The sequence below is a fragment of the Carcharodon carcharias genome, chromosome 10 (assembly GCF_017639515.1).
Source record: "Carcharodon carcharias isolate sCarCar2 chromosome 10, sCarCar2.pri, whole genome shotgun sequence".
Classification (NCBI taxonomy): domain Eukaryota; kingdom Metazoa; phylum Chordata; class Chondrichthyes; order Lamniformes; family Lamnidae; genus Carcharodon; species Carcharodon carcharias.
Genome location: NC_054476.1, coordinates 9,186,429 through 9,201,477, shown reverse-complemented (window position 1 = coordinate 9,201,477; position 15,049 = coordinate 9,186,429). Strand labels below are relative to the sequence as shown.

At 42.6% G+C, this 15,049-nt stretch overlaps 1 protein-coding gene across 1 annotated transcript; it reads right to left on the bottom strand.

The window, feature by feature from the left end:
• Positions 1-752: 752 nt before the first annotated feature.
• On the bottom strand, positions 753-2,011 carry c10h11orf96 (chromosome 10 C11orf96 homolog). Its single transcript, XM_041197818.1, has one exon. The coding sequence runs from the start codon at positions 1,855-1,857 to the stop codon at positions 1,489-1,491; it is 369 nt and encodes a 122-aa protein (XP_041053752.1). The 5' UTR covers positions 1,858-2,011; the 3' UTR covers positions 753-1,488.
• Positions 2,012-15,049: the final 13,038 nt, after the last annotated feature.

Below are 15,049 nucleotides of genomic sequence, written 5' to 3'. Positions count from 1 at the left end.
AGGCTGTACCAGATATTATTAAGAATCCGCCAGTTCACTGGCTCTTTCAGTAACACGAACACTTGGTCATACGTGAATTGGAAATGTAACCGCGGGTGGGGGCGATGAAATGGGGAGGAGGGAGGAATGAAAGCTGGAGTCAGTCTGTTTGTGTGTGTAACAGCGTCCTAGTTTCCTGATCGCCAGTCTCAAAAGCAAATCACAACCGCCAAGTGATAACATGACACAGGGGACAGCAACAGGACAAGGCCATTCAGCCCTACAGCTGAGTGCTTGAGACGGCCCACCCGCTCCCGCCTGATTTCACTCGCAATGGAGCAGCAGCAGCATCATTGAGGGTGGGTGGGGGGAAGAGGGGGTGAGATGGGTTCCTTAGGGAATAGTGAGGTGGATGTAAAACAGAAATCCAGGGATATTTTTTTTTAAAAGTGGGGTTAGGGAAGGGGAGGAGATTGTCGAAGTTGCCCAAGCATTTAGGAGTTTGGGTGGGGGGGGGGGGGGGTGAAATTAACGCGTGTGGATCAATTCTAATATCATTTATCGCCGCTAAGTGGAAAACGCAAATACGGCGCAATATGATCCAGCTGCTAACTCCAGAGGAAGAGAAATATTCCCGTCACTATCTAAACATGAAATCAAATCCACCTTCAATAGATGGCGAGATTCATCACATTAAAGAAGGTTAATGTCCACCACTGGCGATTTAAAAATACATTTCCATGCTTTTAAAAAAAAATTGCTCAAACATGTTATTTTTTTTAACCCAAAAAAACATTTTTTTTTAATAATTAAAGATGTTACGTGTACATCGATTTTATTAATCACAAGGCATTACACAATCTAAACTTTTCGCAGCTATCACAAAAGTACAAACATATAAATTACCGATTTTAAGTATTAAAAGCATTACAGAGCTGAAATTTGGCAAGAGTTCAGCGACTCTCAGACCTCGAAACACTCGAGCATCTGCTCTCCAATTCGACAAGGTGTGGGACGGGACATTTCTAACTGGATATTACATCTCGCGTTTTAATTATTCGGAAAGCCGAGTAGAAAACAACCGGTTTAAAATAAAAACAAAATTAAGCTGCATTTAGATCCGCCGTATTCCAACTTCAGTGATATCCCCACATGAAAAAGGCACAAATTTTGCCAGTTCGCTTTTCAAATGTTTCGCTCTCCAGTTTCTCGGATATATATTTTTATATATATATATAGATAGATAGAAAGAGGGAGAGGGGAGGGGGGTGGAAGGAAAAGGTTCGGCTTGGAGCTTTCATCCCACAATTTGCAAAAATCCGAGCACAAAACGACATCTTACATCAGACTTATTCCTGGTTCCCACGAGCCAAAGCATAAAAGGTTCCCTTTTGAAAATAGACTTTTTTTTTTTACAAAATACAATTTCGAAAATAACTTCATTATGAAGTACAGTGCTTTTGTTTGGAGTTGGGGAGGGGTGAGTGGGCTGGTCAAACGGTGCTGATCTCAATGCGCGGAATCCGAGTCGCTCGAATCCAGGCTGTATCTCAGCTTCGAGTTGCTCAAATTTGACTTGTGGACCCGCGAGTTCTGAGCGCTCCTCCTGAGACACTCCAGCGACTGCAGAAAGGACTTCTTAGCTTTCTCCTCCTCCAGGGCCGAGACGCCTTCCTCTTCCACCTCCTGGATCTCGTCGAAGGTGACGGGCTGGGTCTTAAACCTGGCCTCCCGGGGTCTCCGCTGCTTCAGTTTGCTCTTCTGCAGCTGGCGGTGCAGCGACTGCGGGAATTCCTCCGCTATTCCGGCGTAACCGGGCATCACCGCCTGGTAACTGGTGCAGATTCCCACCACCTCGCCCTGCTTAGCGACTGCCATCGCACGCTCTCTCTCTTTCTCTGTCCTCCTGTGTCTCTATCAGAAACCGCAACCACTCACACACCCTCTCTCTCGTGTTTCTATCACAAGCTGCAACCACTCTCACTCTCCCTCCCTCCAAATTGACGCAACTTTCAGTCGTTCTGGAGCTGGAGGTAATTTATATAGACAACAGAAGGCCACGTGGGCTCAGACTCTGATGACACCAGTTGCCATTTAAAGCAATCCTGTTTTTTTTGGCTGACGTACATGAAATAAACAACATTTCATTAATGGTGTGCTGCTTTATTGTCGGTAGGAATAAGATATCCGGCTGTCCCTCTATTCAAAGGTCCTCGGGGTGGAATTGTTGCAACAGCGTTACTAGATTTACACAGCTCAGTGTTATAAAAAAAAAGGCAACTTGCAACCTTGATCTCTGGTGTCTGTCGTTCGATTTTAATCATCAATCAAATAATCAGTGTATCTCGTCTGGAAATGGCATATATGGACATATTTATATATACATATATGTAATAATTTACAATAATTTAAATAAATATATAGTACGTCAATTATTACATATATGTATATATAAATGTCAGTATATAAAGATAATAGATAAATTATTAAAATTTAATTAATTTATACTATATATGATATGTATAATTTAAATACATATAAATATATAAGTGTATATATAGTACAAATTATTACATATAAGTATATGTCAGTATATATAAATAATATATAAACATATAAATTATTATATATAAGTTATATCAGAAACATTTTATATATTATATATATATATATATATGAGACACAACGTGTTGCAAGGCAGTAACTTGAGAAGGAACTGAATGGCAACAGCAAAAGGTCACACTGAAGCCGGGCAGCCAAGTTGTATGAAGCGCAAGGTGCGTTACTGTCTCGGAGCACACTGCAGAGTATGTCCTGTGAATGCAGATTGTGGCTTCCGGTGCTTTTACCGCTAGGGGATGTCGTGGCTGAAGAGAATGGGACTCACACCACCACCCCCCCACCCCACCACCTCCTCCCTCCATCGAATTGAATTGCAAAGCTTGAGCTGATCTGAACATTACTGGGAAGCGGGATGATTTCACGATGGGGGAATGTTTATTTGCACACCAGCAGATCTGTCCAAGCGCTGCTCACTGCAGGCCAGAGAGCCGGCAGCTTAATGCCGTACAGACAGGAACATTTTTACTTTTTAAAAGAACAAGAATATTTGCTGTGAAAGTTCCATTGCGCGTAACCTGGTTGGGTTTTTTTTGGAAGGCCACGGCATAATCGCTCAGCCTTCCCGAGTTAGAGGCGAAATGTTCTTAACGCAGATCAGGTCAATATCAATGTGATTCTCGAATACCGGGTTTATCAGCTCCCTTATGCCCCTTAGGGGGCAGTTTACTGGAAGATGAGAGTAAAAATTTGCTTTTTATTTGCCCATTTTTTTAAAAAAAAGTTAACTCTTTTGTTGACTTAGCTGACGAGCTGTGTTTACTGCCCATTCAGAAATACCATAGATATTTGGACAACGGGTTTTTCCATGAGAATTTTACTGTTTTTTTTATTCATTCATAGGATGTGACAAAGCCAGTATTTATTACCCATAAAATATAAATGCAAAATACTGCGGATGCTGGCAATCTGAAACAAAAACAGAAAATGCTGGGAAAAACCCAGCAGGTGTAACAGTATCTGTGGAGGGAAAAGCAGGGTTAATGTTTCAAGTCCGTATGACTTCTTCAGAGCTAAAGAGCAGTAAAAGTGTGTTGGAATTTATACTGTTAAAGGGGTAGAGCAGGTGAAGCTGGATAGAAGGCCAGTGAAAGGTGGAGGCAAAGGAGAGTTACTCTGACAATGAGTTACTGCTGCTACTGTGTGTGGGTGCTGGAGGGTTATAGAGACACTGCAGCATTAAAGGAGGCCATTTGACCAATTGGGTCCATGCTGGTTCCCTATACAGTAACTCAGTCAGTCCCATTCCCTCACTGTATGCCCATAGCCCTGCACGGTTATTTCTCGCCTGTCTGTCCAATTTCCTTTTGAAATCATCAATCATCTCTGCTTCCAATACTCTGATAGGCAGAGAGTTCCAGGTCATTAATGAGGTTCTTCTTCACATTCCTCCCTTTTTGAGTGTTCCCAGCTGCACTCATTCGGACAAGTGGGGAGTATTCCATCACAATCCTGACTTATGCATTGTAGATGGTGGACGGTCTTTGGGGAGTCAGGAAGCGAGTTACTCGCTGCAGGATTCCTAGCCTCTGACCTGCCCTTGTGGCCACAGTATTTATGTGGCTAGTCCAGTTCAGTTTCTGGTCAATGCTGATCCCCAAGATGTTGATGGCGAGGCATCCAGCAATGGTAATGCTATTGAATGTCATGGAGAGATGTTTGAATTCTCTCTTATTGGAGATGGTCATTGCTTGGTACTTGTGTGGCACGAATGTTACTTGCCACTTATCAGCCTAAATTGAGTGTTGTCCAGATCTTGCTGCATATGGACACAGACAGGTTCATTACATGAGGAGTTGCAAGTGGGACTGAACACTGTGCAATCATCCCCAATTTTGACCTTATGATGAAGCAGCTGAAGATGGTTGGGCCTAGGACACTACCCTGAGGAACTCTTGCAGTGATGCCTTGACGTTGAGGTGATTCTGTTCTCTCTCTTCCATGCCTGGCAGCACGTGGGATAACCCATGTCTACAATTACTTCACAGTCAGCAAATTGTTCTCATTACTACTTGTGTAAAGAGTCCCTTTTGTTTACATGGATAGATCTGATTCACATTTCCCTATCAGGTGAACTGGCTGGATGTGAATGGGGGGGGGGGGGGGGGGGGTTAGGACCGGTGGCATTCCATTCCAATATAGGGTTGAAGGGTCATGAGGACTCGAAACATCAACTGTACTCTTCTCTGCCAATGCTGCCAGACCTGCTGAGTTTTTCCAGGTATTTTTTATTTTTTGTTTTGGCATTCCATTCCTGTCAGATGTGAGTACCCTGGTAGATGTGTGTGTGGTGTTCAGAGGCCTGCACTTCGATCTCCTGCCTGCCAGGGCATATTCCATTGTATTTATGTTACGTGGAGGAATATAAGGGAATGCCAGGCATGAGATTGCATCATGATGGTCTTGTGCCCACCCCACCATTACCCTCCCCCCCACTGCTGATCAGAGGCAGAAGACATACCCACCCTGATTTGTCAGGTCTCCACAAGCTGAGATTCACTAATGAGACTGTAACGAGAGCTGTGTCATATATAGAAATATGACCTCTAACCAACTTCACCACCAGTAAAGTGCTGTCAGTGTCTATCAAAGTCACTTCAGCCCTTTCATCAGGGTTTAGGTTTGTTTTAGGAAACCTGTTCTGCTAGGTGGAGGGCACCCTAGAGAGCCCAAGAAGGCACTATCATGATTATGGCCATTTGAATAGCCTTGGAACAGATTACTTAATGTTATGCCCACATAGTCTCTTTTGTGTCTCCTCATTGGAGTTTCATTCATTTTATTTTTGCCTGGTATTTATTAAAGGCTTTTTGAGTCTACAGTCAACAAATAATATCACATCACTTTCTGTATTTTATATGAACTGAAATAAAATAGCTGGATGAAGACTGCCAGCGGAATTTGGAGAACTCTGACTGAGATGAGACGAGGGAATGAGGAAGAGAGAGGAGGAGATGATATTTATGAGTCAGGAACAATGGAGAAAAAGTTAAACAGCTTTGGTGCTTAGAGGGTGCAAAAATGTATATATATATATATACACATATATATACATATACACACACATATATATACACACACATATATACACACACACATATATATATAACACACATATATATACACATGTATATATACACACACATATATATACACACACACATAAATATATAACACACATATATATACACACATATATATATACGCACACACAGACATATATATATACACACACACATATATATATAGATGGATAGATAAAATTAACAAAAACTGACATAAAGTTAACTATTTAATGTTAGAATTACCTCTTTCAATTTTCTTCTTCACAATCCTGCCTTTCTCTGAAACCTGGTGCCTATGTTATGCTTTACCTCTGGAGCCAGCATACCTTCCTCAGGCCTTCCCATTCATAGTTCAGTCAACGTGCACGCACAAGGCTCCTTAAAGACTCTTTTAATATCAATTTGTACATAAAGACCTGCCTTCTTCTGCATTTCTCATTTTCATATGCACATTTCAGGATCTTGACTATCAAATCTATTTTTTAAAGCCATATCCATCATTATTTGCTCCTTTCCTCCCCATTCCTGTCAGTCCGAAACCTAAGGAAACCTAACTGCTGTACATCATTTTTCCCAACTATCATTCATTTTGGAGGCTCAGTGGTGTGACACTGAAGTGAGTTTCAGGAAGGCATGATCTTTGTATTCATACTACTGGCCTCCACTCTTCACTCCAGGTTTCTGGCTCCATTAGGAAAATGGAGGCAACAAAAAGGTAGCATGATAGATTTACAATCACAATATCAACTGCAAAGACTGGAATGTCTTCATACTGGAGAACATTAGGAAGACACTTGTCACAGAACAACTAAATCAGATCTGCACCTCTACAAGTACCTTTTAATAATAAAATTAGTTCAGTAAGTCCATCATAATATAAACTGGGTGATTTGTGTGTTACAGGTCACTCAGTTCAAGTTGCTGTGGCAACGTAGACTTCTACATACATGTTGTAGTCTGGAGCTATGGATAGTGATGGTAGGGGCTCCAACTTCCTTTCCAACACATGGCTGACCAGGAATCTCTCCCACTCTTGCCGCCTATCATTGGTGTGTTTTGGAAGGAATCGCGAGTTGATGCTCAACCTGTTATGAACGCACCTTCCTTGGCCATAAAGTCCTGGGGTGGGACTCAAACACAGTGCTTCTGGCTCAGAGGCAGGGATGCTACCCACTCCACAAATTTGGTGATTAGCATGACACAATCACCTTGTTATTAAATAATATTTCCAGCACAAGTTAGTATACATTGCTGTTTCTCTGGATTTTCTAGAATAATGGCAATACATTTTTGTTTGCTATTGTTCACAAGAGTATGGGAAAAAAATAAATCTGAAAACCAATTTTCAATCAAGTTCTGGCTGCTGGCATTTTGCTTTCAATAAATCATGAAAACTTGTCAGTAACCTGTGGTAGATCCTGTCTATCACAGTTATTAGTTGTTAGGCTTTCAAACTTCATATTCATAGAACATGTCGGAAAATTTTATAACTAGCAAGATCATAATACCTTTCGACCACAAGTAAATCAATCAGAATAATGTTATACAGTTTAAACTAAATGTTGTCAACTTCATTATAAAGTGCTGTCTTGAAAGTAGAGTTTGCTTATAAAATGGGGTTTGTCAAAACAGTTCACAGACTGATCCATTTCAGGAAAAACATGTTTGCCTAACTACAGCAGCCACAAAAAAAGATCCTTAGAGCTTTTAAATGCGAGTTTATTTGCTTCATGCCATTTTTTATTGCTAGTTATTAAAGTTGACAGCAGCAATTTTTTGAGATACACCATAATTATTAATGAACTTGAATCAGGATGTTTATTTCCTCTTTGGATTTTGTCTTAATCCAGCCGCCTGTCATTGAGGAGGAATGTGCAGCGCATAGATAGTCGTGCTCGAGATTTTCCAGTTTGGTAAGCCTACCTCCACGCCCACATAGGCATCACATTACCCGAGGAGATCACCCCCAATTACATTAGTAACGTCAGCATCTAAAATTAATACTCTTACAAAAAAGACATCTGGGCTCTCACTGTCTCAATGTCAGTAAGTACTTTATCTGTAGAATAAATCATTAAAAATACAATTCTGATCTGTTAAAAAAAAATAAAAATTAAAATATTAATTTTTGCCCTTTCTGGCCAATATAACAGTTGCCATTTGAATTAGATTTTTAAGACACAAAACACAATATCCTTCTAAATAATGCTGTGCTGTATATGAAACAAAATAGATTTCAGTAATGAACAAGAAAAACAGCTTCCTAAAAGGACATCGGAGTGACCAGTCTTAGAAATGTGACCATTTTCGACAGGCAGTTTCTGCTCTTTTCTAACAGCTATACTTGGATATTTCTGTACATAGGATATCTTTATAGCAGCTTTTGCTGCACAGGATTTGCCAAATGTTTAAAGTAAGTTTTCCAAATTCTTTCTGTGGTCTTAACTCTGGTTTTGGAAACCATCTGTTCTCCAATGAGAAAGTATGCATCTTTTCTAAGGATGCAGATGCACCATTCCAATCATATTCTACATCCTAAACACTCTAAACAATCAAACACAGTATTTCTCTTTTGCTGCCTCTGATGCATTTATAATCTATTGGAAACAGAGGAACATACAGGGCCACAGGGAGAAAGCAGGGCAGTGGGTGTAGTTTTGCATTGCCATCGCAAATAGAGAGCGTAGACAAAATGGGTCAAATGACCTCCTCCATGCTGTAACCCTGTCTGGTAATAATATACGATAGTGTATTGTTTTGCATTTTCTACAAGTTTATCCCTGTAAACACTTGCAAATCAGAAAGAGATGATCATTTTGCGACTTTGAACCATTAGCCTGCAACGCCACATACCAACCGAACAGTCAACTCCCCCATGGGCTGCAAGCCACTTTCTAAAATAGAAACAAACAATAAAAGTATAGTTTACTTGAAATGGTTTGTGCAATGAAATGGAAACAAACTCATTAAATTTCAAATGATAATTCAAATTAAATCTAAACATCAGATAGCATTACATAAGAGATCCTATTTAGTTCCTCTTTATTTTTGTAAGCTTATTTTTCCAGGTATCATAGGGCTTACCTATCTTATCTCAACTGGAGAAAGCACTGATGATCCATTTCTAGACTAGGAGGTATCTCCCCTCTCTGCAACCTCGTCCAGCCCTATAACCCTCTGAGGTATCTGCATTTCTCCAATTCTGGCCTCCTGTGTATCCTTGATTTTAATCGCAGCACCATTGGCAGCTGTACCTTCAGCTTCCAAGGCCCTAAATTTTGGAATTCCCTCCTTGCCTGTCTTTCCTCCTTTAAGACACTCTTAAACGCTGGCTATCATGACCTCCAAATACCTCTTTATGTTATTTAGTGTCAAATTTTGTTTCTAATGCTTCTATGAAGCTCCTTGGGAAACTTTACTATTCTAAAGACACTTAAGTGGAAGGTGTGGTTGTTCTGTGAGGACACTCTCTAATGCTTTCTTACTCAGGATAAATGTCTCCACTTAATGTCTTAATGCCTCCTTCAGATAAAGGAAAGGGAAAAATAACTATAGGAAAGCCCACCCATTTATACTCAGGCTTGGGGTAATAAGTGGCAAGTGACATTTCCACCACACACATACCAGAAAACGAACATCTATAACAGGATAAAATCTAGCAATCTCCCCATGTCATTCAATGGCATTACCATCACAAAATCCCCAACTATCAACATGCCGGGGTTATCATTGACCAGAAACTGAACTGGACCAGCCACATAACCACGTTGACTATAAGAGCAGGTTAGAGGCTGGAAATTCTGCAGAGTAACTCACCTCCTGACTCCCCAAAGCCTCTCCATCATCCATGAGGCACAAGTCAGGAGTGTGATGGAATACTCTCCACTTGCCTGAGTGAGTGCAGCTCCAACAACACTCAAGAACCTCAACACCATCCAGGGCTATGCAGCCCACTTGATTGGCACCCCATCCATCACCTTAAACATTCACTCCCTACACCACTGAAGCACAGTGGCAGCAGTGTGTACTATCTACAAGATATAGTGCAGCAACTAACCAAGGCTCCTTCAACAGCATCTTCCAAACACACGACCTCCTCCACCTAGAAGGATAAAGGCAGCAAACGCATGGGAATATGAAGGTCCCCTCCAAACCACTCACCATCTGATTTGGAAATATATCGCCGTTCCTTCAACATCACTGGGTCAAAATCCTGGAACTCCCTCTTTAACAGCACTCTGGATGTACTTACACCACATGAACTGCATCGATTCAAGAAAGCGGCTCACCATTACCTTCTCAAGGGCAATTAGAGAGGGTTAGAAATGTTGGCCTAGCCAGCGATGTCCACATCCTGTGATAGAATAAATGTGGAAAAAAAGCAGCTTCATAAGTTTGTAGAAGCACTTTCCCCTCCAAGTCATATGGCATGCTGACTTGGAACTGTAATCGCCATTTCAGGGAGATGATGGTGTAGTGGTAACGTTACCGGGCTGGTAATAGAACCATAGAAAAGTTACAGTACAGAAAGAGGCCATTCAGCCCATTGTGCCTGCGCTGGCCAAAAAGAAAAAAGAAACAAGCCGCTCATTTCAATTCCACTTTCCAGCACCTGGTCTGTAGCCTTGCCGGTTACAGCACTTCAGATGAGTTGAGCGTTTCACCCCCTTGGTGAAAAAGTTTTTCCTCATGTCCCCTGTAATCCTTCTACCAGCCCCTCATAATTTTGTACACTTCAATTAGGTCACCCCTTAGCCTCCTCTGTTCTGTGGAAAACCACCCTAGCCTATCCAATCTCTCCTCAAAGCTGCAGTTTTCAAGCCCTGGCAACATTCTTGTAAATCTCCTCTGCAGTCTCTCCAGAGCAATTATGTCCTTCCTGCACTGTGGTGACCAGAACTGTACACAAAATTCCAGCTGTGGCCTAACCAGAGTCTTATATAGTTCCATCATTACATGCTACTTTTGTATTCAATACCTCACCCTATAAAGGAAAGCATTCCATATGCTTTCTTGACCACCCGTCTACCTGTCCTGCCACCTTCAAGGACCTATGACATGCACTCCAAGATCTCTCACTTCCTCAGCCTCTCACAGTAACTTCCCGTTTATTAAGTATTCCCTTGCTTGGTTTGCCTTCCCCAAATGTATTACCTTACACTTTTCCGGATTGAATTCCATTTGCCACTTCTCTGACCACTCAAGCAAACCATTGATATAATTCTGGATTCAACAGTTATCCTCCTCACTAACAAATACACAGCCAATTTTTGTGTTATCTGCAAATTTCCCAATCATGCCTCCCACATTTAAATCTAAATCATTAAAATATACAACAGACAGCAAGGGCCCCAACACTGAGCCCTGTGGAACACCATTGGAAACCATTTTCCATTCGCAAAAACATCCATCGACCATTACCCTTTGTTTCCTGTCACTGAGCCAATTTTGGATCCAACCTGCCACCTTCCCCTGTATCCCATGAGATCTCACTTTCCTGACTAGTCTGCCACGTGGGACCTTGTCAAATGCCTTACTGAAATCCATGAAGACAATATCTACGGCACTACCCTCAAAAACCCTCCTTGTTACCTCCTAAATAAGTTAGTGAGACACGATCTGTCCCTAACAAAACCATGCTGACTATCCCTGACCAATCCGAGCCTTTCTAAGTGATGGCTTATCCTGCCTCTCAGAATTGTTTCCAATAATTTGCCCACCACCAAAATCAGACTGACTGACCTATAATTTTCTGTATCCCTGGCACCATTTTTAAATAATGGTACAATATTCGCAAACCTCCAATCATCTAGTGAGGATTGGGAAATGATCCTCAGAGCACCTGCTATTTCCTCCCTGGCTTCCTTAAACAGCCTGGGATACAATCAAGGTGGGCCTGGTTATTTATCCACCTTCAAGGATTCCAGTCCCTCCAGTACTTAGGAACGACCTGCTTGCTGATGCTCAGTTTGGGTTCTGCCAAGGCCACTCAGCTCCTGACGTCACTACAACCTTGGTTCAAACATGGACAAAAGAGCTAAACTCTCGAGGTGAGATGAGAGTGACTGACCTTGACATCAAGGCCGCATTTGACCGAATGTGGCATCAAGGAGCCCGAGCAAAATTGGAGTCAATGGGAATCAGGGGGAAAAGCTCTCCGCTAGTTGGAGTCATGCTTAGCTTAAAGGAAGACGGTTGTGGTTATCGGAGGTCAGTCATCTCAGCTCCAGGACATCACTGCAGCAGTTCTTCAGTGTAGTGTCCTCGGCCCAACCATCTTCAGCTGCTTCATCGATGACTTTACCTCCGTTATAAGGTCAGAACTAGGGATGTTCACTGATGATTGCAAAATGTTCAGCACCATTTACGACTCCTCAGATACTGAAGCCTTCCATGTCCAAATGCAGCAAGACCTGAACAACGTCCAGGCTTGGGCTGACAAGTGGCAAGTAACATTCATGCCACACAAGTGTCAGGCAATGACCATCTCCAGCAAGAGAAAATCTAAACTTCGCCCCATGGCATTCAATGGCATTACCATTACTGAATCCCCCACTATCAACATCCTGGGAGTTACCATTGACCAGAAACTGAACTGGGCTAGCATATAAATAACATGGCTTCAAGAACAGGTCAGAGGGTAGGAATTCTGTGGCGAATAACTCACTCCTGACTCCCCAAAGCCACAATCTACAAGGCACAAGTCAGGAATGTGATGGAATACTCTCCCCTTGCCTGGATGAGTGCAGCTCCAACAACACTCCAGAAGCTTGACACCATCCAGGACAAAATAACCTGCTGATTGGCCACACATCCACAAACATTCATTCCCTCCACCACCAACGCACAGTAACAGTAGTGTGTACCATTTACAAGATGCACTATAAAAACTCACCAAGTGTCCTTAGACAGCACCTTCCAAACCCACGACCATTACCATCTAGGACAAGGGCAGCAGATAGATGGGAACACCACCACCTGTAAGTTCCCCTCCAAGCCACTCACCATCCTGATTTGGAAATATATCACCGTTCCTTCACTGTTCTTGGGTCAAAACCCTGGAACTCCCTCCCTAACAGCACTGTGGGTGTACCTACACCACAGGGACTGCAGTGGTTCATGAAGGCAGCTCACCACCACCTTCTCAGGGGCAATTAGGAATGGGCAATAAATGCTGGCCTAGCTAGCGAAGTCCACATCCCTTGAATGAATAAAAAAAACTTCCTTTCTCACTATGCTTATTGTATCTAATATTTCACACTCCTCCTCTTTAACTAGAATGTCTGCATCATCCCTCTCCTTAGTGAAGACAGAGACAAAGTACTCACTGAGAACCCTGACCACATCTGCTGCATCAACCCACAAGTTACCATCTATGTCTCTGATAGGCCCTATCATTTCCTCAGTTACTCTCTTGCTCCAGATCTGGCAAACATGGGTTGAAATCATCGGAGAGGAGAACTATAAGCAAGTCTCTGCTAGACAGAACAAAGAAAAGGGAAGGGAAAAATGAACAGATTTTCCAATCACCAAGAGAAGCGTCAAGAATAGGAGAAGGCCATTTAGTCCCTCAAGCTGTTCTGCGATTTAAATTATTCTTTCAGGGATGTGGGCATCGCTAACAAGGCCAGCATTTGTTGCCCATCCCTAATTGGCTTTGAACTGAGTGGCTTGCTAGGCCATTTCAGAGGGCAGTTAAGAGTCAGCCACATTGCTGCAAGTCTGGAGCCACAGGTAGGCCAGTACAGCAGATTTCCTTCCCTAAAGGGGCATTAAAGAACCAGATGGGTTTGTACATCACTTGATGAAGGTTTCATGGTCACCATCACTGAGACTAGCTTTCAATTCCACATTTTATTAATTGAATTTAAAATTCCCCCAGTTGTCATGGTGGGATTTGAACCCATGTCGTCAGAGCAGTATCCTAGGCGTCTGGAATAATAGCCCAGTGACATTACCACTATGCCACCACCTCCCCAGATGAGATTGTGGCTGCTCCATAACCTAATTCCATTTACCTGCATTTGTCCCATTAACCCTTAACACCTTTGGTTGACAAAGATCTATTAATGTTAGTCTTAAAATTAACAATTATTCCAGCACCAATTGTTGTTTGAAGTGGAGAATTCCAAACTATCACCATCCTTTGTGTGAAGAAGTGTTTCCGAAAGGTCTCACTCTAATTTTTAGATAATACCCCCTAGTCCTAGACTTGCCACCCAGCAGAAATAGTTCCTCTCTACCTTGTCTGTTCCCCTTAGTATCTTGAAAATTTGAACAAACCATCTTTAACCTTCTAAATTCCAAGGAATACGACCCTAGTGTAAACTCTCCTTGTATTTTAACCCTTTTGGTACAGGTATCGTACTTGTAAGTCTACACTACGCTCTCTCCAAGGGTGGTGCCCAGAACTGCCCACAGTAACTTCAGGCATGGTCTAACCAGGGCTTTGTAAAGTTAAATCATGATTTCCACCCCCCACCCTTTGTATTTTAGTCCTCTAGATATAAAGACCAGAATTCCATCAGCCTTTTAGTTATTTTCTGTAAATGTTAAGGACATTTTAATGATCTATATTGAGACCCCTTCAGGTCTGTTTGAGCCTCCACTGTTTCTGGCTTTTCAGCATTTAGAAAGTACACTGTTCTGTCCCTTTTAGATCCAACGTGGATGACCTCATATTTGCCAACGTTGAAATCCACTTTGTCACTGGATTTTCTGCTCCCCCACCGGTGGGTTTGAAGGTGGAGGGGGCCTCGTAAAATACAGTGCATGACCTGCCTGCTATCTTTCTTTTTATTCATTCATGGGATGTGGGCTTCGTTGGCTGGGCCAGCATTTATTGCCCACACTCAACCTGTCTCAAATTTTATGGGCGCAGCGGAAACGTCAGGCGTTAATTGGCCACTTAAGGGTCTCATCCTGTCCCCGCTTGCCGGTACTTTACCGCTGCAGAGGGAAGCACACGCCATGCGGGAAGCCCAACAGCTTTAGCTTTGCGGGCCAGTGTTTGGGCAAGTTGGGGAGGACCTCTTTTACAGACCCCCCTATGCCCGTCGGAGGCAACCGTACCGCAGAGTCATTCTTTCCCTGTTACCCTCCGCCCTGGCCTCTCAAACCTAGCCCCTCACCCCCTTAGACCATAAGACATAGGAGCAGAAATTAGGCCATTCAGCCCATCGAGTCTGCTCCGCCATTCAATCATGGCTGATAAGTTTCTCAACCCCATTCTCCCGCCTTCGCCCCGTAACCTTTGATCCCCTTACCAATCAAGAACCTATCTATCTCGGTCTTAAATACACTCAATGACCTGGCCTCCACAGGGGTTTGCAAGCCTGGCTCCGTCGATATCTTGCTCTTAACTTGATTCTGGGCTCCTCTTCATC

Bases quoted from the DNA above. Each gene is read 5' to 3' on its own strand.
- c10h11orf96 (XM_041197818.1), bottom strand. From the start codon at position 1,857: ATGGCAGTCGCTAAGCAGGGCGAGGTGGTGGGAATCTGCACCAGTTAC.